General features: G+C 38.5%; 1 protein-coding gene across 5 annotated transcripts in view; it reads left to right on the top strand.

The window, feature by feature from the left end:
* epha3 (eph receptor A3) overlaps positions 1 to 24,472 on the top strand; it is an 88,107-nt gene extending 63,635 nt beyond the window's left edge. For 4 of the 5 annotated variants that reach the window (XM_005451960.4, XM_005451959.4, XM_005451958.4 and 1 more), the window contains 9 exons: positions 561 to 625; positions 1,817 to 1,942; positions 4,960 to 5,145; positions 8,661 to 8,722; positions 10,588 to 10,797; positions 13,592 to 13,741; positions 13,979 to 14,172; positions 18,504 to 18,659; positions 22,123 to 24,472. In XM_005451960.4, the coding sequence (XP_005452017.1) occupies positions 561 to 625; positions 1,817 to 1,942; positions 4,960 to 5,145; positions 8,661 to 8,722; positions 10,588 to 10,797; positions 13,592 to 13,741; positions 13,979 to 14,172; positions 18,504 to 18,659; positions 22,123 to 22,228 (1,255 nt within the window). In that variant the 3' untranslated portion in view covers positions 22,229 to 24,472. Of the gene's footprint in view, positions 1 to 560; positions 626 to 1,816; positions 1,943 to 4,959; positions 5,146 to 8,660; positions 8,723 to 10,587; positions 10,798 to 13,591; positions 13,742 to 13,978; positions 14,173 to 18,503; positions 18,660 to 20,657; positions 20,777 to 22,122 lie in introns of all 5 variants that reach the window. The other variant, XM_005451961.4, reaches the window with a different exon arrangement.
* The last annotated feature ends 388 nt before the right edge of the window (positions 24,473 to 24,860 follow it).

Here is a 24,860-nt window from a genome sequence, read left to right as displayed (position 1 = left end):
AATTAATAACCAAAGGAACTTTTACTGCTGTGGTTTACAAGGTGTTTTAACCTTGTTGATGATTCCTTGTAATTGTGATGCTGTCATTATTCATTAAATATTTGAGAACGTGTTCTAAATTTGTTCAAAGAAGTTCTTTTTAGAACAGCTTCGTCAGCTTTCTCAAGAAGTACACATTCTGATAGCCTGTATGGTCCTTTAAAGTCCAGATCTATACACACTTCAGCTGAAGTTGCTCTTGGCTTAGTTGCCACTCAATCAAAAAACATGAGCATCTTCAATAAATGGAATCTTTTCAGTGTGTTCATGCACAACACGGGTGTTTGAATGCCAATGTGTGTGCGACTGAAGTTGGTGGTCAGCAGGTTTCGGAAAGAGTATAAATCCACATCACATTATAAGACTTACTGATACTCTTTGGGGTTATAAGAGCCAGAAGTATATACACACAGACATAAGTATGCACACATGGATCTTGGTAGCGTTTGGGCTGGGCTTGTGGGCGAATTTTTATTGGAGATGTGGCACTACTTCTGGTCTTTCTCTGTTTGCATTGGCAGGTTTTGTTGCCGGAGCAAATCCAAACATCCTGATGAAAAAAGACTGCATTTTGGCAATGGACACTGTAAGTACTGGACTTTGTTTATCTGAGAATTGGCTCTGTCTCTCCTTGCCGTACTTTACTAGTCACTGAATACAGATAGAACTAGCTAGTTACATAACAGATAATTTGAGGGTGTCATTTGAATATGCATGTCCTTCTGAGAACCTTTTGACCAATAGCGGTTGTTTTAGAGTAGATCTGTCAAAGCTTGAAGTGGATTTCCCCTTTAAGTTAAGATATATCTTGGTTTTTTCATATGAGAAGACAATAATCAAACAAGACCATGTTATGAAGCAGGTTTTTTGGCCCATTTAGAAACGAGTACTTGAGGCTTCATTTAAAAGGAGAACAAAATAACACTGTTTTCCAAACCAGCCAAATGAAGTGGTTAAATCTGTGTTTTAGTTTCTACTTTCCAAATAAAAAAGTTTCTTGATATTATTTCTACTATCAGTGTCAGTACTAAATAAATAGTAATTTCATTTTCTTTTCATGCTACTTCCTCATCCCTTTATTCCTTGTTTCTTCTCTCTCTGTCTTTACAAGGTGTTATTTATCTGAAATAGTCCTACCTTTAAATTTGACCTAGGTCTCTAGAATTCCCCAGGTACTGCAGAGCATCTGTCCACTGCTTCATGAGTAGTTTGGATGGGTCAAACACAGAGCATAAATTTTAACACACAGGGACTACTAAAATACAGCTGTGTTACATATTTTCCCTTCGTTTTCAAGTTTATAATAAAATAAAACATATCTCTGAAACATTATGTTTCTTAAACTTGATGTGTTATGAAGGGTATAATTCCTCTTTGGGTTATTGTTCCTCCATCAAATCTCAATAAGAGAGACTCTCCGGGGAAAGAGAAAAGAGGGAATTGTAAAAAAAAAAAATACTCTTTCCATTAAAACAGCTAAAAGTGTCTTCATATCCATTTGATAAGTAGCTGTTGCTTTAATGCATAATATATTAAGTGAGAAAATCTCATCCTTGCCTGCTCCTTGAGGGAAATTCTTCCCTAAAATTCAATCAATGACATACTCAGGACTATATCGTCTTCATGGTTTTGGTTTCATTGTGCAGGGTTAGTTAGATCTTTTTGCCACCCTGTGTGTTTCCTAGACTCCTCTGAAAGTGCAATTTTACTGTAAGCTGTGCTATTTAGGAGTTTTTAACTATTTGGTAACCAATGCAACTTTCCTGTGCTGCTGCAGTGCGTCTGCCAGGGATCAGAACCTATGTGGACCCCCACACATATGAGGACCCGAGCCAGGCTGTGCACGAGTTTGCCAAGGAACTGGATGCCTCCTGCATTGCCATAGACAAAGTGGTGGGAGCAGGTGAGAATAGGCACAGGAAAATGTATGGCCAGATGCTGCTGCTTATTTAGATTCCATATAGGTTTGGCAATATTGCAAAAAATTCATGTCATTTTTAACATTTTCAAAACAATTATCAAAATGAGCTTGGTGGGATATGAAAAAAAAGCAAATCAAAAAAGATTTTTCCCACTTTCGTATCACATTTACTTCCTTTTACTTTTGCACTCTTTCATGCTCTGTTTAAATGACAAAGACAAACCAAGTGCACAACCACTCTAAGGAAAAATGAAGTGTATACAGAGCTCCTATACATCTATATTTTCATAGCAGTGAGCTAGTTATCTATGCGTCATGCTGCACAGCCGGGAATGAGAAAGCATTCTATGCCCCAGCTTGACGTCTCTTCTTTCCAGCCCTCACCTAGGATGGAGGGAAAGGTGGTGAAATGAGAAAACCTTCAGTTGGTTCATGTCTCGTTTAACCCTTTCTTTCCTTCCTTCCTTTATTTTTTCTTTCCATTTTCCGTAGCTTATGCTCCAGTTCGTAACTCCCGATGTACAGTAATTGCAATAGTAATTGAAGCCTTGTCTCCTCTTTTCCTCTCCACTCATGTACTCCCTGATAACTTGAGCAGGAGTGCAGACGGGAGGGTAATGCATTATGATTCATGTCGAGTGCAGTCAGAATAGATGGAGACTAAAGCACACAGCACATAACAGCAGACTGGTCTCCAGAGTCCCACCAGCCCTTCACACTGTAAAACTGTCAGGACAGCCTGAGAGTCTATTACCTGAGTATACACTGGACTCACTCTGCAGTGCTAACCACAATATATTTTTCATACATAGCAGACACAAAACACAATGATTTTCACAGGGCTGCAATGGTACATAGGAGATAACAGTTTATATATTAAAATCACATATAAAAAACAAAATCAGCTGTTCTCTTTTAATATAATAAAAAATGTGGTACACATTTTTGCACAGTTCATTGTGGCTGTCATTTTGATTTTACACAAGCATTAACTTCTTCAAATCTGCATGACCATTTGCAAGAAATGCACACAAACTAATGTCCATACTTCATTTAATATTATTAAATACATGCAATTTGATGTTTGAGGCATGAAAAGTGAAACAGCAGTGAAACATGATCTATCGAAAATGCAAATAGATGAAGAGTAGCTCCAATTTATCATCATTCTAAACCAGTATTAGCTGAGTAATACCTTAACCCATAGTCGATTTACAGCAGAAAAGTCTATACTGTACTATACATTTTTAATGTGTACAGTGCATAGCTGATTCAAAGTGTATTTATTTTAGTGTTCTTCCATAGTAACACAAAGAAGGGAGAGTGCAACTATGAGAACATGTTCTGGACAATATAAATAAAATGACAAGTTGACAGGGTGATTACTTTTGAAAAGCAACTTAGTAGTTCAGAGCAGTTTAATTTTAGAAAGATGGACAGAGAATCCCTGAAAGATTTTCAGATAAAAACCAGAAACCTTATATGAGAAAACCATAAATTTGCAGATCCAAATGTGAGATGAGAGGAGAAGAAAGGGGACTTTGGCCTGCTCTTGCTAATCTATTTTAACTTCATAAAATCTGAACCCAACACCAGAGGTGAACATTAAAGCTCCAGCCATGATGTAAACATTTTTGTCCGTCAGCTTCAATGCACCCTGCCACCCATCTGTGTGATTTTTATAAAGCCACATAAGCACTCTGAACAATATACAACATACCTTCGCTTTCTCCATTCCTGCCTCAACTCCATCTGTCTTCATTAAACACGTTAAAGGGACTTTGATCCTCTTGCCAATCGGTGATTGTGTGTTAAAAGACATGAAACACATGCTCCGCTCTGCTTACATGGGTTAGACTTTAACATCAAAGTGAGATACCTAGCTCTACTCATAACAGGAAAGGAAAGAGTGTCCCTAATCAAGCCTTATTAGACGAAGATCTTCTTTCTCTGAGTGACCACATAAAAAGGTGCCTTGGCTTGACTTGCCTGTCCACTGCTCAGGACCAGAAGTGCAAAGCAGAGAAGGAAAGAACAGACATGGTCTGGGTATTTAGACAGGTTATAATTATTCAGGCTTAAGTCCTTCCAGACCCCATTGCTTGACCCATGCTCTCTGAGCCAGAGCAGCTATGGGATATGATTGTACTGGATGAAGAGTGAGATCTGCATATCTTAGTTCTGACATCACCATTCTTGAGCACACTCAGCATGCATGTATGTTCAAACACCCACTCACATTCAGTACACACACACATATATATACACACATATACACACACCCCTCATCTTCTGCAGTCCAGCCAAAACTCTGTCTCCAGGACTACCTTTGAAGTGGCCAACATACCTACAAAACTTACAGTACCTTCTGGATAGCTCCCCATTGCATGCTCATACTTACAAGTAGTAACTGAAATTCATGCATCCCCTCACCAGTGAAGAATGCTAATTGAGCTCTCCCCGAGTGGATGTTAAGTCATTTTGTGTTTTAATTCGGCATATAAATGAAGCTGAAAAGTTGTGTTGCTGTCTATTCACTTTGTTATTTTGGCTATGGGTACACGCTATGCATTAATCAGGAAATGCTGTTTTTTGTCCAACATCAACAAAAGCATTTCCTGATTAATTGGAGTAAAGTTATTACAGATGGAAATTTTAAGATCCTTCATGATCTGCAGCTTTGTCTGAATGAATCACTGACAGGCAGCTGTAAAAATCATATGTTGTAACACCTTAAACAACATCTGAACCCCTGTTGTACATCAGAGCAGTCAGGATTTTCTGCCTCATGCTATGCTAGATGCTGGGCTCTCAGTGGTGAAACTGACCTAGCCGTAGGTTTAAGGAGTATCAGCATGCAGCCTGTCTTTGTGGTTTTACTGCTGATCATGTACTCTGGTACAAGAGAGCTATTTAAGTTAGCCATATTCACTCCACAATGCTTTTCACGGCAATGTCATAGACATCATATATAAAACTTGCCTTTATTTTATCTTTAGGTGAATTTGGAGAAGTCTGCAGTGGTCGCCTGAAGTTGCCCAGCAAAAAGGAGATCTGCGTGGCCATCAAAACTCTTAAAGGTGGATATACAGACAAACAGAGGCGGGACTTCCTTTCTGAGGCATCAATCATGGGACAGTTTGACCACCCTAACATCATCAGGCTGGAGGGGGTGGTAACACGCAGTAAGTTCCATGACAAACTGAAGAGAATTGAATTACCAGGTGCTATTTTGATAATTATATGTTATTCTGGTTCTTGGAGAGTATTAATCTATGAAGCACTTACTTTTTTAGTTTTTTCAGAAGCATGATGTTTCACAGAACACAACAATTTTTAGTCACATTCCATAAGAGAGCAGGCTTCTCCTGAGAGTCTTTTTACCGATTCCGGATTTGCAGTTGTCTTTGACAAATGGCTCTAAAGTGGCCGACACTTCTGTGAAAGAGCAAAGGAGTTTTATTGAGTTGCCGTGGTGTAAATCTCTGCAGATCAATGTGCTCTGATCAAAGCCTGTGTCCAAAGCAGGCATAAATCCATAAATCCATATCTCTGACTAGCTTCCCTCTGGGCCTCTTTATAAGACTATCATTAGCACACAGAAGGCCTCTTTAAAATGGAATGACTGCAGAAAAGGGAAATAATGAGTCTGAACTTTGTCGCAAAGAAACAGTCCTGGCCTCTATATTTCCCTGCGGCACTTGGCTTGTTAAGTAGTTCTGCCAGTATTGTTATTCTAAAGAGTAGAATAAAATACCAAGTGAACTTGCCTTCTCTTTATTATTCTGGATTTTAGGTTCTTCTGTTCCGTCTCATTTGTTCTTTGCTTCCTCGTCTCCACCTTTTCTTACATCAACTTGTTTTACCTGCTTCCCTAACTTATCTTCTTAGCAACTTACTGCCGTGACTTGTAATCAAAAACAGCCCAGTCTTACAATGTAATGTAATTTCCAAACAGCAATGAACTGGGCATGTAAACCATATTGTTCTGATTATGCTTCATCTCTACAAAGAAAGAAGGAAAAAAAGAAAAAAGAAAGGAGGGAAGGAAAGGAGGGAGGGAAGGAATGAAGGATGGAAGGAAAGTAGAAAAAAGAAAGGAGGGATGGAACGTCAAAAGAAACAAAGGATGCAAGGAAAGAATGATAGAAGGCAGGAAACAGGAGGGAAGGAGGGAAGGAAAGAAGCAAAAAAGAATTTAAGAAAGGAGCAACGAGAAGGAACAGAGGGAGAAAGAAAGTAATGACAGTAGAATGAAATAAATAAATAAACAAACAATAGAAAGATAGAAAGGATGGAAGGAAGGGAGGAAGGATGGAAAAATTGAATAACACAAAGAAATAACACAAAGGAAGCAGGAAGGAAGGAGGGATGAAGGACAAAACAATAGAAGGAAGACAGAACAACACCAATTAATATCGTATAACGTATCATTTTATCATTTGAGTCAACAGTGGCACAAATTATGCTACTAAACTGTCACTGATGCAGTTTTTGTAGGAGAAAACATGTAAACTTGTTAAACATGCTAATATGCATGTATTTGTAAAATAATGTCAGTAAATAAGGTCAAATAATAGAAAACAGTAACCAGAACAACAGAAGCTAATCATACTCCTTCATCCAGTTTGGTCTCTTTTAGCATAATTTTTCAGTTAGAACGTACGGCATGGTTCTGCACTGTACTGATGAATGAAATCAGTCCACTCTGAAAGTGAAAGTCTGTGTGTGTGTGTGCATGTGTGTGATCCCTCATCACACATTGTTTGCCTAATACATCTTAAACCACTCTTCCTGTTAATGTCCGACCTGTGAGAAATGCTGCAATAACACAAGACTGCGGTTTCATTTGCTGGTTTGAGACTAATAGGGGAGGCCCCAAATTCACTACTTCGCACATGACATTTGGAGAGATGCCCTGAGCACATGTGCATAAGTAGGAGCAGCATGAGTGCAGGGCATAGTTTTAGGAGGTCCATTTGATATGCTCCCACACACAGACACACACCTACACACACACAAACACACACACAAATGCACACTGCTGTCGGGTGATTTATTAAGCTGCTCCTGTTAATTCTTAATAATCCTGAGACTTTCACACCCCATTTACCTTGCTGCTGCTTTTGGCTGATCCACAGGCTGCATATTTGTAGGAGCACACACACACGCACACACACACACACACACCACACATGCACACTTCTTGCTCAAGCTCATACATCCACACTTGCACACATACAAGTACACTCACACTTGGGTCCGCAGAACAAAGGGGCTTGGGGGCCTTTATCTTTGTTGCCAATGTTGAAAGTAGAGAGAAAGAGGGGAAAGGAAGGGGCGGAGGACAGGAGGGAGGACCCGGTGCGTGCATTCCCGTCTGCAACTATAAAAGCAGTTCTCTGTTAAACTGAACAATCCATCACAGCCTTTTTGGGACAGGGTGTGGGTGGAGGGTATTGTACTGGTCCTGTGACGGTGTTTAAATGATGAGAGATTTTTGCTCTAATTGTAAGTGAAATTGTTGCAACTTTCCTGAGACATGCTGTTCTGTGAGTTTAATCTCCCTTTAAAAAAAAAAAAAAAAAAAGGCTTTGTCTTCCTGAGAAACTCCTTTTTTTCCAGGTAAAAAGTTGGAAGAAACACTTGCTAGCATAAATTATCCGCTTACTCTGGTAAGACGTAAATAAACAGAATCAGTTGAAATAGATTCAAAATCTTTCAGAGTCATTTCAAGCTGAAATTCACAACATCTGTTTTGTTTAGATGTGCTCTGATAAAGAAAATGAATTACCAGTACAATGCAGATTCATGAAAAGGCCCTTTTCTTAAAATTTCCATTGAGTTTAATAGATTTGCTTCTTTTCACAACTAATTCCGTCACCCTCTCCCTTCAGCCTGCGCGATTCCTGAAAAAAAAAGTCCCTTTCTTTCCAGATGTGGGGTTGGTTCACATTAATACATGCAAGAGGGACAGAGATGAGAGGGAGGGATGGGGTGATGGGGAAAGAGAGGCAGGTATGATAGAGAAAAGGTAGGTCAGGAATGAAAGAGGAGGGAGCAGGGCACATTAATCAGAATAAAAAATGGAAAAGAAGAATATGGCTGGTGGTAAGTCAAGAGTGAAGCTGAGAGAACAAAGCCATCTGGGGCACAAACAAGTCCTGACATGGATGCTGTTCATTTAACCATGGCTGATTTAAAGCTTTCTTAAAGAGTTTTTTCCCCCCTTTCCCCCCTCTGTAATAAACTTTGTGCTGGCCACAGTCTGATCAGGTACAGATGATAGCAGGCACCATGGATTTACAGCCAGATCTTCCACAGAAATAAAGATGTCACACTCTGACAGGTGACCTGCTGGGACCCTAAAACTATGACTAGGATCATTTCATTCTGGTGTGTGTGGGCGTGTGTGTATGTAGGCGTGCATGTGAGTGTAACTGAGAGAAAAGAGAGTAAGTTCAGCCTGGTCACTCTCAGGGTCTGTGTACATCTGTTTAATGTCGAGGTACAGCTCTTAATGTGGACTCATTATTATTTTGCTTGTTTCAGAGAATAAATCTAGAATCAATACAATACTGCCACAAAAGAGGGTTTTTTTCGTTGTTTGTTGTTTCTTATTCCGAATGTTATTTCACTAAATTATTTTAGTCCTATTGCTGGTATGATATGGGAATTTATTGAAATCTTCCTGTTGTAGGTAAACCTGTCATGATCGTCACCGAGTACATGGAAAATGGATCTCTTGACAGCTTCTTAAGAGTGAGTAATAATTAAAAACACACTTATTGAATTTTAATGCACTGAAGAGGTACAAACCCAAACCAGTTTTGCAACGAACGATTAATGGCTAGCTGAAAATTAAGAAACATTCAATGTCAGCTTTGTCATAGGTTCTTATTTTATAATTTATGTAAGTATTATTTATATTTTAATATATGAAATGAATTAGGACAGTCAGCTAATATAGTCAGTTTTAACACTACACTATAACACATTGTACTGTATACACTATAAGGTACCTGAGATATGCTGGTTTTAGCAGATTTCTTTCAGCTGTACTCTTCTTACACCTTGTCAGCGAACAAAATATTTTGAACTGCTCTTTCAGCCAGGACTGAATGTGATTCTTGCCATGCCTCTGTCTCTTACAGAGAAATTGACCTGCCTTACTGAAATTAGCCAAAGCACGGCAGCCAAGCCGCAACACTGGCATGAAAGCATGTGTACTAATGCCTGTTTTAGCCTTTTTCCACATGCGTCTGCAAAACACGTAGACAAATCCAGGACGTGTAGCTGTTGTCTGCCGACGTTTTTACAGAGGCCTGCACTTCATCATTGAAAATGTGTCATAAACACACACGCACGCACACGGAAATTCATAGCTTTGCGCTTTAGCTTATGTCTGTGTTATGAATCTACAAAGCTTTGAAGTGACTAAACCAGGTGTCCTGGCCACTAATGGTTCAAAATGAAGTGGAAGGTCTGGTTGGTTTTTAGAGAAAAACATACTTATCATACACTCAGAATAAGCCATTTCATGTGAAAATAAATCTTTATGAATGTATACAGACAAGCCATACTAGCTAAAAAGAGCCTAATGAAAGCCTATTGATAGATAGTTTTGAAAGAAAAATGTAAAAGTTACTGCAAAAACTGTGACCATGCAAAATGTACATAACTTGCAGTTACTTGGAAGAGATGATTGATTAAATTCAATTTAAAAACTTAGAGAAAAATGGATGATTGGATAATCATCCATTGGATAAAATACTCTTATCCATAGGATAAGAGTATTTATGCTCAAATTCTGAATGGAATGAATTTGACAATGCAGGGCAACAGAAGATACAAAGAGCAGCAAGAACAGACAAAATGAAAGCGGTATGGATACTGAGCACAAAAGGACAGATCTTCCTAAAAGGAAAAAAATCATATGGCTCTCCTCATGTTTCCTCAGTTTATATTTATCTCATATCCAGATAGTAGCAGCAGATCACAGAACATATATGCCTAGTTATGAACTCTTGCCAGTTTGAATCAGTGTAAACACTGCTGCTTGCCAATGCAAACAATAAAATGTGCTTTGTGTTTACATCTCACCCACTATATGTTTGACTGCTGCAACTCAACACCTGGCAAACATTTGGCTATAAAAATCCATTGGATAATGTGCCATGGAAATGCATTATATCCCTTTTTTCCACATTATATGATTTTGTGATGAATATACAGCATTCAAATATATATATATGTGGATGCCAGTTTTCATATTGTCTATGTGTGTCATCACATATGTAGCATATGAAAACTGCTGCACAATAGCAGCAGTGATTTGTTTAAAAAAGAAATTCATTTTTATGGTCTAATCCTTATTTCCATACATTACTCTGTATTTGGCTCTGGGATTTCATAGTTGAAACGAAAGATGAGGTACATAATGTCAAAGGTGATTTTTAAAGGTTAATGAAAATCCTGTGGACAGTAATGCAGAAAAGTTTCATTTTATGCAAATACCCTAAAAGGTCAGATTCCCTTTGTGTACTATATAATGTATGTTAACGTGTGACATAAAGGGAAAAGCATGCTTGTCTTTCTTTAATTATTTCTTTTATCTCTCTTTTTAGAAACATGATGCCCAGTTCACAGGAATCCAGTTGGTTGGCATGCTGCGCGGTATTGCTTCAGGCATGAAGTATCTGTCAGACATGGGTTACGTTCACAGAGACTTGGCCGCTCGAAACATTTTGGTCAACAGCAATCTGGTGTGTAAAGTGTCAGACTTTGGCTTGTCCCGGGTGCTGGAGGATGACCCGGAGGCTGCTTACACAACCAGGGTGAGTTGGAATGCAAATACAAATAAAACATTTAAAGACAACATTGTTTTATATAAATTCTATAAATATCCTCTCCAGCAAAAATAATCCCCCCACCAAAAAACACACACAGTCAGGTTTTAATTTTTTTGGGGGGGGATGTCAATACAAATGGACAACACACTCCATCCTCTTCTGGTCTTTGTCTTTGTCTTTGTCATCACACATACACAGACACAGATACTGTGCACCTGTTCCCCTCACATATCGCAGCAAGGGTGAACAAAAAAAAACAAGTTGTTAAAGGGCAGACATAAATCCACATATCCCAAACTGGAAGGTCATAGGGAAGACCATTAAAGCCCCATGTGCCATAAGACGATGCGTCTCATTGAGAAGAATATATGTGGACTTTGCCACTGTCATTTGCTTTCATAATGTAAATGACAGAGGTTTTTACTTCTTAGATTGAACTTTTTTCAGATAACTCTTTGAGGTATCCTGCATAATCTGTTGGTCTCTGTTTACAACAATGGCAGGAACTGCCTCTTGAGGCTGCTAGCTAGTAGAGAAGGCATCTACTGGCCAGATCTATTGGGCTGATTACAACTTATAAAAGCCATTTGACAGGCTAATAAATTCTGAATTTGTTGCTTTTTGGTGATACACAGAAGTTGATAAAGTTCATCCTTTAGGAGGAAAAGCACCGATACTTTCAAAAAGTATCATGTCTCGCTTTTAGAGGCATATTTAAAAGGGTAAGTGCCAAGAAGACAATTTGAGACATTTACAGTGCTTCTTACGATGATGGAAAATCTGTGTTTCAACTTACCTTGGAAATCCACTTAGGATACTTCCCATAACAATGTAATAATAGCACATAGGCAATGGAAAATTAGTATTATGAGAAAGATCATAAAAATGGAATCCTACAGATGGTCTCCCAGTAAGTTCGGGCAATTCAATTTTTCAGAAAGAAGTTTATGCATGTAATTAGATTTGCACACCTGTGGTGAGAGAAGCTCTAATTGCTGTGTTTGTGTCTTTGCATCTCTACATCCTGAAGAAGCATAACCCGGTATGCATTCATGTATTTGTAATGTCATTAGCCTTGTGAAATAAAGGCCTTTGATTGCTTTTTCAAACCTAACTTGAGTACCTGAACCTGGATGTTTTATGCCATTTATTGATTTATTGATTTATTTCCACTATTTCCATTATATTTAAAAAATAAATTCATCTTAAAAGCATTTCTGATTTGCCTTAACAGTAGATGCTCGAATTGAAACACAACCAGTAGGCATATTATGATCCAGACACTGATCTTAACCTTTGGAAGTGTGTGCGTGTGTGGCCATTCTCAACTGAGGAATCTGTGGTCTTAACCATGCGTGCAGCCTTTTAGACAGAGTATAATTTTCTGGCTGAGAATGGCTTGTCAAATAAACAGTCAGTGTGCCGTTTGCCTTTCTCCCAGAAATTCATAATCTGAAATAATGAGACAGAATAATAAACTCTGCCGCATTAAAGTAACTGACAATGCTAGCACATGTGGGCTTCAGTGGATTTTTTTTCTCTCCACTCCTTTAGTCATTGTTTTTTAGGAAAAAATCAAAAGTTTGTGGTCGTATGTGCATGTTTACATGCATGTGTGTCCCATGTTTAAGGGTATTTCTGCACATTTTAGACTTTAATATCTTTGTACAGCAGCTGGGTATAGTATAAGTGCAAGAGCAGTGTGTATTTTCTTGTTTGTATTTATAAAGTGTTTCTTTGTAAACTGCTTTATGTGTGCCGCCATTTGTTAGCTGTCTGCATTTCACTTTCACATACATTCCCCATCATTTCCATAACCTACAGTATGGAAATAGTAATAGAAGAATGTAAAGTTTAGAGTGCAGCATGTGTGACTGCACAGCATTAGGCAAAACCCAACTGATTGGGCCAAGGTTTCTGTTAACTTTGGCTACCATCAGCCTCCTACCCTATGATCCATTTTGTTCATCCGTCTTGATTTTTAGCTAAAATGACAAATACAGCTACACACTCTAGTATGGGGTTGTCCAGGGCACCTTGGATTACAATTTGATGAATGGGGTTTTCTTTCTGGCTTTAACTTTCTTTAAGACTGATGATAATCCATTTTGATTAAATCTTAATATAATGTGTTTTGTTACAATAAAGTTCAATGTCCCCTTATGTGACAATTTTAGTCTTTTTTAGAAGTCTTAGACTTTTTTTTTTGCCAGTCTGGGAAAACAAATTAATTAAAGACAATGAAATGAAAGTGAAAGGTAAAAAAAAAAACTTATGCATGGTTCACCTTTCTGTGAGGAAACATCAACTTTAGATTCTTCCAGACCACACTGGAAAAAATAATAAAAATATTATTTTTACAATTGTTACAGTTTTGAATCTGAAGCTGTGATCTCCACACTTAAATCCAAACCACAAAGCCCACCAGGATTTGGGGGTTTCAGAACAGCCTAAATAATATTCATAAGAAATATTCTTGCATCGGACACAAACCTGCACCTCAGATCCAAATTCTGGTTTTCAGAAATTTTTCTCAAGAATACATCCAGTTTTACGTATTTATATCCACCAAGCAGTACTAAGCTTTGAAATACTATTTTTTAAAACTTTTTAAAGATTTTAAGATGTAATATTAAAAGGTTTATCCAAAAAAAAAAAACATCATTTCAGGTAGAAAAATTAGTTATGCTCAAGAATTATTGATGTTTTTCAATGACAGATTGAATGACTGAAACACAAAGTGAGCTCAGTGAATGACCTCTCATTGTCTGTATTTCAGGGAGGTAAAATCCCTATTCGGTGGACCGCTCCAGAGGCTATCGCCTACAGGAAGTTTACATCTGCCAGTGATGCTTGGAGTTATGGCATTGTGCTATGGGAGGTGATGTCATATGGGGAACGACCATACTGGGAGATGTCCAATCAGGATGTAAGTTCTATTTATTTGCAAAGTTGCATTACTTTAATAGGTACACATCCATATCTGCAGGGCTACCACCTTTGCACATTTGACAAATTTCTGTATCTCAGATGAGATACAGAAAGAAGTATTCTAGTAAAGTATTCTCATAAAACTGAGAAAAAAAATCACTTACTATTACAATGTATTTTGTTCTGAATATTATCTGCCTCTTTTCAAATGCTGTTTGTCTGTTCCTACATAAAGGTAATAAAGGCTGTAGATGAAGGTTACCGACTGCCCCCACCCATGGACTGCCCTGCCACCCTCTACCAGCTCATGTTGGACTGCTGGCAAAAGGAGAGGAACAATCGGCCCAAGTTTGAGCAGATAGTTAGCATCCTGGATAAACTCATCCGCAACCCCGGTAGCCTCAAAATCACAGCGAACACCACATCCAGGTATCAAAGCCATCTTACGTGTATTTATTTTCATTATCATTTTTAGGTGCTTGTCACTTGTATATATAAAACTTAACACTTAAGAAAATACGAAAAGAAAAACCTAGAACTGCTGGTCAAGACCATGCAAGGCTGGTGAGTGTCTCTTAGTCTTGAATGGTTTCTAAGTTGTTCTTTTTTTCTCTTCTTCTTTTAATTTTATTGCCATGTACTAGACAATCCAGTACTCTATTTTAGGTCATATAAAGTTCTGGCTGGTGATCACTAGACATATTATCAGCATATTTATGAAAGTTCTACTTCTCAATAACATAATTTAACATTATTAATGTCATGAAAATTTGGGATGGGGAAGTTTCTTTCACTCGTCTTACCACCTGTACACAAAGGAGCTCAATATAAACACCGCCTATTTCTTCTGCTTGTACAATTTAAATGCAAATTAGCACCACTAGAAAATTTATCAGATATCTTTTCTGATATTTTCAAAAATGTTATCTTATTTGTTTCTCACATTACTTTCTTTTTTGCCCTTGTTAATGCTTTGCTCATTTCCTTTATTGAATCAGTCATTTTCTCCCAGGGGTGTGTGGCTAAGCAGGGCAACATACACTTGTCAGTCCTGGGCAAGAAGTGATACAGGCATTGGGTCTGCAGCAGACGGCCATGGTATTATGTAGACGTCAAAGCTAGTAACATTGACTAATGATTTCTTAAGAAAGTGAAAATAGGTCCCTTGGAGTTTGCATGTAATTTTCCCGATTGGCTTTTAACACTGGGCGAGCACAGGCTGGCCGACAGAGGCTGGTGCGTTGATTTATGAGAACTCTCTGTGCGTATGTGTGTTTGTGTGTGGTGGCGGCGGCAGTTGCACAGCGGGAGCAGCTGCACTCAGCTGCACTCAGCTCCACACACCTCGTTTGTCTCAGGGCTGTCCTGGCTGGCTAATGCAATACCCCCTCCTCCACAAAGCCCAGAACAAAGCCTGTGAACCAAGTAGAGCATCTGGAAACTTCGAGGGTGGGACCTGGTCAGTTTACTCTTCCTGCATATGGATGATGAGAGAGTCAGAAGGCCAAGGTTGACTGTCAGGGGCTAATTATGGGCCAACTGGAGTCCGGTAGAGGTTAGAAGCCATTGTGTATCTGACTTAACTTTCAGGATGTCTAAATTACGCGATTGCTGCAATCGCACTTTCTAAATCAAAGGTAGGTTTTTTTCTGCACAACAAAGCATGCTAATGGCTGCTTACAGTATTACCTTTAAATACATAACACTCAACATTTTATCAAATCTAAAATATTTATATAGAGAATATCTCAAATATCAACCTTTATCCAGAGCGGCCAGGAACATAGGTTGGATAAAAGGACTTGGGAAGCAACAGGGATTGGTGCCTGGACTACGCTTGACAATTGAAATGGGCAAACATTCAACTGTGAATGGAAACCACCTGATAGTACAAAAGAACACAGGCATTTATCACAAATATGTGTCTCCATCAATGCAGAGAGAGGCATTGTTTGATGAGAATATCTAAAAAGTCATAAGTATGAAAAACTGGATAGAAATTAAATAGAATAGTTGCCATTACATATGATGAACAATACTTCAATTCAGTTACCAAAAATTCTTAAACTGTTAGCTCAGACACTACCAAAACTCCACAGTGAAAATAAATTGAACAAAGAATTCGGAGCACAGTCACGTATTGTTGCTGAAATCAAATCAAAATGTCAGTTTAGCTTTCCTCAGCCCACCAGAGTACTGGTTAAAACTACATGATACCATCCAATCTGGCAGTGGCAGCAAAGGGCTCCAACTGAAAGAGCTAATATTACCCCTAAATATCAGTCTAAACTATCCTTGAATTGCCTAGGAGCTGTCACGGTGAAAGGTAATTTCATTCCTTTTTTGTGAGCTCAAAAATCAGAAGACAGCATAGTGCTGATTATTTGGAGATTAAAACAAGGAGAACTACAGAACAAAAAGGAAAGCTTAATGACAGCGAAAAAAGGGAATATATAACCCGACTCCCTTTCTCTCTGATGTAGTCATATTTTCGTCTATATTTTCAAGTGGGTGTTTTCTGCTTTGCTATATAGTATTAAGTAGACATTACCCCCGCCCCAAACCCCAAGTCTCAGACAGATGCTATCTTTTTTTATGATTTTCCAATTCATCACATCTCTCTGTTTCCTCACCAATCATTGTGTCTCTTGAGCTGCGACGAGATGTTGCTGAAAATGTAACAACAAAGGAAACATTGAAAATGATAAGGGAGACGAATCAAGGTCATCTGCAGTTTACCTCTCAGTGGAGACAGCAGAAGGGAAAAAATGAGACAAAAAGAGGAAAAAAGAGATCAAAGATAGAAAGAAAAAGGGGTGTAGGAGGGGAGGGAAGAAGATCAATAATCCTGAAAAAAGATTTTTTTTATAGCCCAAAACTTTAAATGGAAGATAGTTATCGTTTCTATATCTTAATTGATTTTTCCTGATTTGTTTTCCAGCAAATATCAGCAAAAATCTCTCTTGATTCCTCTTCCTCTTTTTTCAAAAAGAAGTAACACATATTTAAAATATTTTTTTTAAATGGGTTTCTACTGTCAGAAGATTCACATATTACTTTCTTTTTGTGCTCATGCAAACCACCCCCTCCATCTAGCCCTCAATTCCCTCCTTTGCAGACAAACCATCTTTTCAGGGGGTCCTGGGGGCCCTCAGCATTTTGACAACCCTGTGATCTGGCAGGAAAAGACTCAATCACTGTAACAGCACCCACTCCACCACCTCAAGTGCATCTTTTTTTCTCCTTCTTTTTCTTCTTTTCTCCTGTCACCACTTGGGATACCATCTCAATAATCTCAATGTGCCTAATATTTTGTTGGCTTAGTGTGCTGTTTCTGACACCATTGCTCAGTGGGAGCTATATGATTTTTGGTTCTGACATCATTTTGATTATAGCTTAATTATATTATATTGATTTAATTAAAGAAAATTAAATCAATAAAATACATTTTAATTAGAGCAGGTGAAGAAAGCACATAACATATCTTATGAAATGATACCTTTTTTTCTGTAGGTACACAAACCCTTGCACATTTAGAGTGGCTTTAAACTTCCTTGCCAATTTCCAAGTCATTTACGCTGAGGTGGACTTTCTGGTATTCTAATGAGTTTGTTTACAGTGCTATGAATAGTTTTCCCCAAGGGAACACTATCTATCTTTTTTTTGTTTTGTTTTGTCCTGCTTTGCTGTATTCCCTTGAGCGCCATACATATCTTGGCACAGGTGTATTTATCTGATCTTTGTGACAGATGCAGTATGTCCTTAGTTTTTGGAACCCAGTTTTAGATGATACTCAGAAAATCAGAATGAAAATGCACAGTGTGCTACTACTGGACTGATTATTGTGTTATGAGCCGTAGTTTGACCTGATATGGTTTGGCTTTGTTTCCCGTTCGCTGCACTAATGTGCTCAGGTTTCACAGTAGCTGAGGGAATCACATTTGTATAAACATGAGTTGCGGTATCTGAAAGTCGACATTAATAAAGCACATTGTTTCCTTGGGTCCTCTGCACTCTCCAGCTCTAATGTACCTTTCTTACTCTCTGTAAGTCTTTTTACCCGTCATTGTTCCTCAGCCCCCCTCCCTTTGGCAAACATCAATCAGAGCTAGTCACAACAGTGCCTGCAGTTTTTCCTTCACCCTCTACTGTTGACTGAGCATTTTAAAGCCCAACGCAGTGCATTTAATTTGATTTGATCCAATTGAAACCATCAAGTCTAATCAAATCTAATGTTACGTTCTGCTGCATGGTACATCTGCTACAGGAAATAATGACGGAATTAGCCAGAAACATTGCTAGCTCAAAATAATAAAAAAAGACAGTGAAGCAATGACTGCTGATGATAGCATGAACAATGAACAAAGGCTGATGTCTGTTGTGAAAATGCAGTTGCCAAACTGTTTCTGAGACGGCAAAGCATGCAGACCATTTTGCACACACACTCTGACATGTCTGACATGCTTCAGACTCTGTAAATGGTGCAATAGTGTATGCTTGAAAAGACAATATAAGAGCATACACACCAAAAAATCTACTTTATATACACTTTGTATATATGTTATATATACATAGTTGTAGGACTAGTTCACTGTGACATCAGCTGGCTGTAGATAAAACAGAAACTGTGATACCTGGTGGTGTTTATTCTCCTGTTTTCTTTAAACTACAGTATGAAAATCTTACAAGTGGTTCATCATCACTTATTGATATGTTTGCTTCTCCCTTGACCGCTTGTTTATTCTTCTCCTCTCTGTCAGGCCAGCCAACTTGCTGTTGGACAGAAGCAGTTCAGAGGTTCCCTCAGTGGGAACGATGGGCGACTGGATGGATGGAATGAGGACCTTGCCCTGCAAGGAGGCCTTCTCTGGGGTCAGCTACAGCTCCTGTGACACACTGGCCAAAACCTCCACAGAGTAAGGCAACAACACACAGACACACACATTAGGCTTCTTTGCCTATTCATGTCAGCAGTGTTTACAGGGCCCAAGTATCAGAGATAAGGCCCAGGAATTTGAAGAGACTCTTGGTGAAGAACAAGCACACACATTCTCTTGTTCTCACTAAGTAAAGAAAGCTATAGAGCCATTACTAAAGGTGTCCAGATGAGACTCATGGTAACTCATAAAGACAGGTCTTTAGCTATGCTTTCAATGCTGCAAGTATGACCAGAGGGGAAGGTGAGAGCATTGAAAGAAAGAGAAAAAGAAGAGAAAGCGAGAGAGAGAGAGGGTAGAAGAGTTGTGAGTTCCATGAGGGAAAGGGAATAAGAGAGAAGCTATTGAGAGAGAGAATGAGAGGGGAGATTTGACAAGATAAAAGAGCAGCGAGAGGGGCCTTTGAAAGAGAAAATGAAGGCATAGCTGTCAAGTAGGTGTGCAAAGACATGGCACTCTCTGTGCTGTAAAGCATTAAAATGCAAAGAATAGAGCAAGGATAGATTGCTAGAAAATTATTTGGCAGCCACATCTAGAGAAATCACAACTGGCGAGCACACAATATAGGACCTACAGTATGTTCACTTGATAAGAAAGTAGGTCCTACAGTGTGTTCACTTGGTATTGTTGTTCGGTCCCTTTCTTTCCCTCTCCCTGTCCTCCTTTTTCCTCGCTCTGTTGGCCTGCTGCTAGTTTAATTGATGTGGAATGTGACAGAGTAAATAATTGGACATTTCTAATCATTGTGATCAAAGCAGCCATTCTCTGCGTTGATAGCAGTTGTGGGGCCAATTGGGGACTGGTGGTCAGTACTACAAGCAGTTGTAACTCAATAACTGTACAAAGCAGGGAGTCATTAACTGTGTTGGGCTTAATATGCTGGAAAGAAGGATTGTGTATTGTGCATGAGTTTAAACTATGTTAAATTGGTTGGAGCTGATATTAAAAAAAGCTGTTGTTTAGCAGACCTCACAATGCCAACTGTAGCCTTCATTGACTTGTAACTGGAAGAGAATAGCTTTTCCTGGAAATATTATACGTAATGCTCTGTACTACCTTAAGACAAGCTCAAGTGTGTTTATTCTCCACACAGAGCGCTTAATTCTTGCTGTAGAGGAAATATATACTCCCAGCTTCCTGTAATTGTTATTATGGTTCTTTTCTTATGTAGGAGTACTACACAAAATGTTTTTTCTCTTCTCTTATAAGTCACTATCCAATGTGATAAATAAATGTGTTTAATCAATGAAAAAGTTATCTTAAAATGTTGTATTTAGTGCACAGACTAGGTGGAAATCCACAATCAGTTTTGACAAAATACATCAAAGACAAATTGCACTGAAGGAATCGTGCACTAAACATATTATATTGGTCTACAATGCCTTTTAAGTGGCTAGATGCTAAATTGGATCACTGCAGTATTAATCCACTGAAGGCTTCATCTAAGGCACCTAAGCTCAGCTACAAGGCAGAAGCCTTGGCTCAGACTATGAATTGCAGTGTATAGATTTCTGTATTGATCTGTACAGTCTTAATCTAGTCCTTGATATTCAGCACAAGGCCTGGCAATGCTCTGACCTCAGAGGAACAGTTATCATACTTGGCCGCAGTGTGCTGAGTCATCTGTTGGAGTAATTGATTAATCCTTTTTTAAGAAGAGAAGATGGACTGACATATAAATACTGCATCATTTGGAGTATTTTTTTCACCTGTACACTGTCGTGTCAAAATGTTTTCAAATCATTTTAGGATCTTTTTTCTTAATTTTTAATTTTTTTTAATCTATACACTTTATTTGTATTACCCATTAAAGAAAACATTCTCATTGCAGTGGCAGACAAGTCATCATTGATGTCTTGTCTGCCACAGAGGTGAGATACGCATTCTGTGTTTATTCTTAAAAAATGTGCTAATAGCCCCCATAACAATAATATCTAGTTTAATGTGCTAACATTGCTGGGCCTGGCTGTTTCTCAGTAGAGTGGTTCTGACGGAGGTCCACGTCACACAAGCCACTTGCCCAGAATGGGAGCCATCCATGGGGATCACCACTCTCTAACACCCAGCTCCTCTCCACCCTACTCAAGCTCTGGATGGTGGGTGGAGGACCAAGGCCTAGGTCTAAGATCAATAACCTCCAGAACCACTGATGGGCTTTCACTTGTCTGACCTTTGAAGGGATAGTTAGTTTTTATTGAGTGGTAACTTCATCCCACTTTAGGCTGTAATTATAAACAAGAGTAAAATGCAACATGCTCTAAAACAGGGCTAATGATTTGGTCCTCAAAATACTGATACAGTGTTAATGTTGATTAGTATTGCACACATAATCAGCAGTAGATGCTGGTTTCAGCCTCTTTTGCTAATGACCAGAAAACAATCCAAATGAAAAGCTTATAAATTACAGATTATTTATTTATCTTTTTTGTTGCAAAGGTAGATAGTTGTAAATCCAAGTATTGTGTCAACATGACAACTGAAAATAATTTGTATAATCAACACTGAAGCAACTATCCCTTTAAATCGTCACACAAAGTAAGGCAGAATCTGTAATTTGGATCACTGTCAGTTTCTGGGTTTTCAAATTGTATCTACATGTTTTTAACTCTATTTCAAACTAAACTTTCTGCTTGCATATGGAAAATAAAAACATTGTTTTGATTTTTTAAAAAGCACTAAATGGCTGAAAGAGTTTCTTGCAGTAATGCCATAATCCCACTGCTTCTACTAATACAATACAATATTTAGGAGAAAAGAGTCCTAACATGTGCTGTGATTGCTGTGTACTGTAAAATCTATACTCTGTGTGTACTGCTTTGTATGTATTTTACATTTTTGTTAGTGTATGTTTATTATTGAAGAAATGGTGCAATATCTAAATTAAGCTGACTAACTGCTTTGTCTATTTCAGGTTTACACTGTATAACACTCTTAACAACTGTATTCTAGATAACTCAAGTGGTCTTTTCTTTGAATGCATGTAAAGTAACCAATCTAAGAGCTTTTAAGAGTATTAACGCTTTAACAGAACCAGTTTATGAACCAGTGTCGTGTTCAACACATGTCCCTGTGCTGCTCCTCTCCACAAAATTATGTGTACCTGTCAAAGAAATCCAGCTTAATGCAATGCAGAAGAGTAGTTCTGTTCTGCCACTGTGGCCCTCGCATTTTATTGTTTTCTACACTGACAGGGTCATAATGGCAGCTGTCAGTGAAGCCTTCTGGGAAATGCAGTCCTTTCCAAATGACAGGCACACAGGGAAGCGAAGGGAGCAACACTGGGAGCATGCCACTATTGTCACACGGATGTCACATTTACTATCACTAACGCACACGTTTCCATTTTTTCCTTCCCATCTTTCTCTCTGTCTGATTTTGTCCCATTTTTTTTCAACCTCACTCTGCCCCTCTCTCCCCTTTTCTCGCTTTTCTTGCAAACCAGGGATCTAAAAAAGGTTGGAGTGACTATTGTAGGACCGCAGAAGAAGATAGTGAGCAGCTTGAAAGCCCTAGATTCTCACAACAAGAATGGCCCAGTACCTGTTTAAAAAAATGGACCCGACAAATGAAAACCACCAGAGACCTATCTGTTGGTCTGTGTTGACAGACTGTGTTTGCTAATCGCACTCTAACACAGTGGCTGCATATTCAGACTGAAAATGGCGGAAAAATATGGCATGATTCAAATGATGTCTTTCATTGTTTCATTTGAAAGATGTCCTGGCAGAGAAGTGGAGAAGAGCTCAGTTCAGTTCTACCTGCTAGGTAACTGGCTGACTCAACCCTCTGCCCCTCTGTGCCCATGTTGAGTTGCCTTACAGACTAAGAGGGGGGTAGAAAGCAGAGAAAAGAGAAGAAGGTCAGAGAGACCTGATCAGGAAGACAAAGGAGAACTGTACTGGGATGCAGGGCAAGGACTGCATTAACATATAGCCGGACGTCTCCATAATTATGGCTTAACCACAGCACGCCCGAGAATCAGCCTGTAGTCCAAGGTAGTGAAACGACTGAAACACCTTGCGAAAAAGAGTACGGCGGACAGCAGCAGCTGCCCCACTTGTGGAGCCTTCCTGAAGTGAGGAAGTCTGAAGCGTGAGATTTTGTTGCAACTACCTTCATTTACCATCTCTATCCATGCGAGATCTCAGCTGGAATGGACACACCGAGATGCTAACCGAGCCATTTTACTCTGTAGCTCTGATCTATAGCATTTGCATTCAGTAGACATGTCACTTAAAAGCAATAATGATATAATCAGTGGAATAATTTCATTGTATGGAAGCCATGAGTCTATCACATGTAAAATGTATTGAATGCTGTGCTTTAAAAATAACAGGGGCCATAAATCACTTCACCCACAGATTTTTCTTTATGGTGACATCTGTGTTCTTTGTGCTTATGAACAGATATTGTACAGTTTTAGTGCAGTTCTCTCTGTAACCCCTTTGTGTGAAATCTCAGGATGTATACTTCCTTATGTTTTCTCAAGCAAGGACAAACTGATGGGAAAAATGGAGCAAACTAGAACTGAGAATTCAGGTTAAGAAACATGTGCAAGAAAAGGGGAAACAGAGGGATGATGATGAGAGACAACAAGTAAAATCAATGTCAGCCCTCTGCTTCTGCTGTTGATGTATTGCAGAAGTGTGATATACTCAGAGCTCATGTTTCTTCTTTAAGGAAGACAAGTTAGCATCATCAAACTCCCACAACTCTGATTTACTTTCTAAAGAGTGGAATTTTTGCCTGTGTAAGATCAGTTTAGTAGGTTGAGATTAACACTGCCTATCTGAGGTTATAGTCCAGTAACTTAGGTTTGAATTCATAATTTATTAATAAAAGCCATTTAGGAGTTGTCATTTTGTTTGATTGGAAAAATTTGTGTAAAAAATAGTTTGTTATATTGTAAAATTAACTTTAACCAATTATTTTTGGTGTGTTTAATGCAAAAAAAAGTTGAGTGCCTCCTGTAGTTGGACTTGGTTTTGGTTTGACGTCAAGAAAGTCTTGGCCTTCTTTCTCTGTTCTCTTTGGGATATAGAGTTGGTTATTACCTAAACTAACTAGATTTTGCCCTGAAAGAGATGCAGCATACCTAATAGATGATTGCTTTCTGAGATAGTATCCAAGTACGTCATATCTCCAGTATGGGCTTTCCTAAAAGCACCTTAGAAGACCTTTGTACAGTGAAGTACTTTACGATGCTAGTCTCCTGCTTTGATGTCACCCAGTCAATCCCTCAGTGCAACATGTACCCAGACTTTTTGAACTGGCACTTTGTTACTTTGTGCTTTTGGTTGGGTAATATGTAACAAGAAGGATGCAATATTTAAGTTTCTTCAAGCACTTAGTACGCAGTATTGCAGCACTTTGAAATGAAATGTTATTGCCTTGGCGCTAGATTAAACTTGTCTAACAGACGGGGTGATTTTGGTGCTTTTGGGAAACCCAGCCTTGGTCAGTCTGTCAGTCCTGTCTTCTTTTCTTTGGTCTACCTGTGGATGCTACTGTTGCTGCTATGTGTTTTAATTAGCATGTACATAATGTAAACCATTGTTATTATGGCAACTAGCACTACAGATCCCACTATATGTACATGTCCATCCCTTTTTTGTACAAATGTTTGTATGTATAAAAGCCTGAATAAAAATTGTGCAACATTTTTAATTAAAAAAAACAGAGAAAAATCATTTGTATTTTATTTTATCTTGTTTTGAATTATATTTGTCAGCTTTGTTTTTTTTCTACAATAAAAAGGCAATTATGATTACGCTATTTATTTGTTAACATTATACAGTGCATTGTTCGTTTTTTGGGAGGGTGGGGGGAGGGGCGTAGAGTAAATACTGTGTCAATGCTGTCTGTGTTTTGGTTCTAGACTTACTTTATAAAAATGACACAGCTGAGAGAGCAATACTGTTATAAGCCCTATATCCAGATTCCTAAATTTATGTTTCAAGTCTGATTCGAGTGTCTGTGTGAGAGTTTATGTGTGGAAATGTAGATCGCCTTGTCTACTAATGTAAAATGATTTGTAGTGGAAACATTTATATTTTTATAATAAATATTCTCAAAATATTTTCCAAAAAACAGATGATGACAGACCTGCTCCTGTGTTTTTTTATTTGATCATGTCATAGTCATGCAGGCCGACAATTGATTTTTATTACGAGCCCATGA

This window comes from Oreochromis niloticus, linkage group LG16 (genome assembly GCF_001858045.2).
Source record: "Oreochromis niloticus isolate F11D_XX linkage group LG16, O_niloticus_UMD_NMBU, whole genome shotgun sequence".
Lineage (NCBI taxonomy): Eukaryota > Metazoa > Chordata > Actinopteri > Cichliformes > Cichlidae > Oreochromis > Oreochromis niloticus.
Note: the sequence above shows the minus strand (reverse complement) of the source record. Positions and strands in the feature narration are given on the sequence as shown.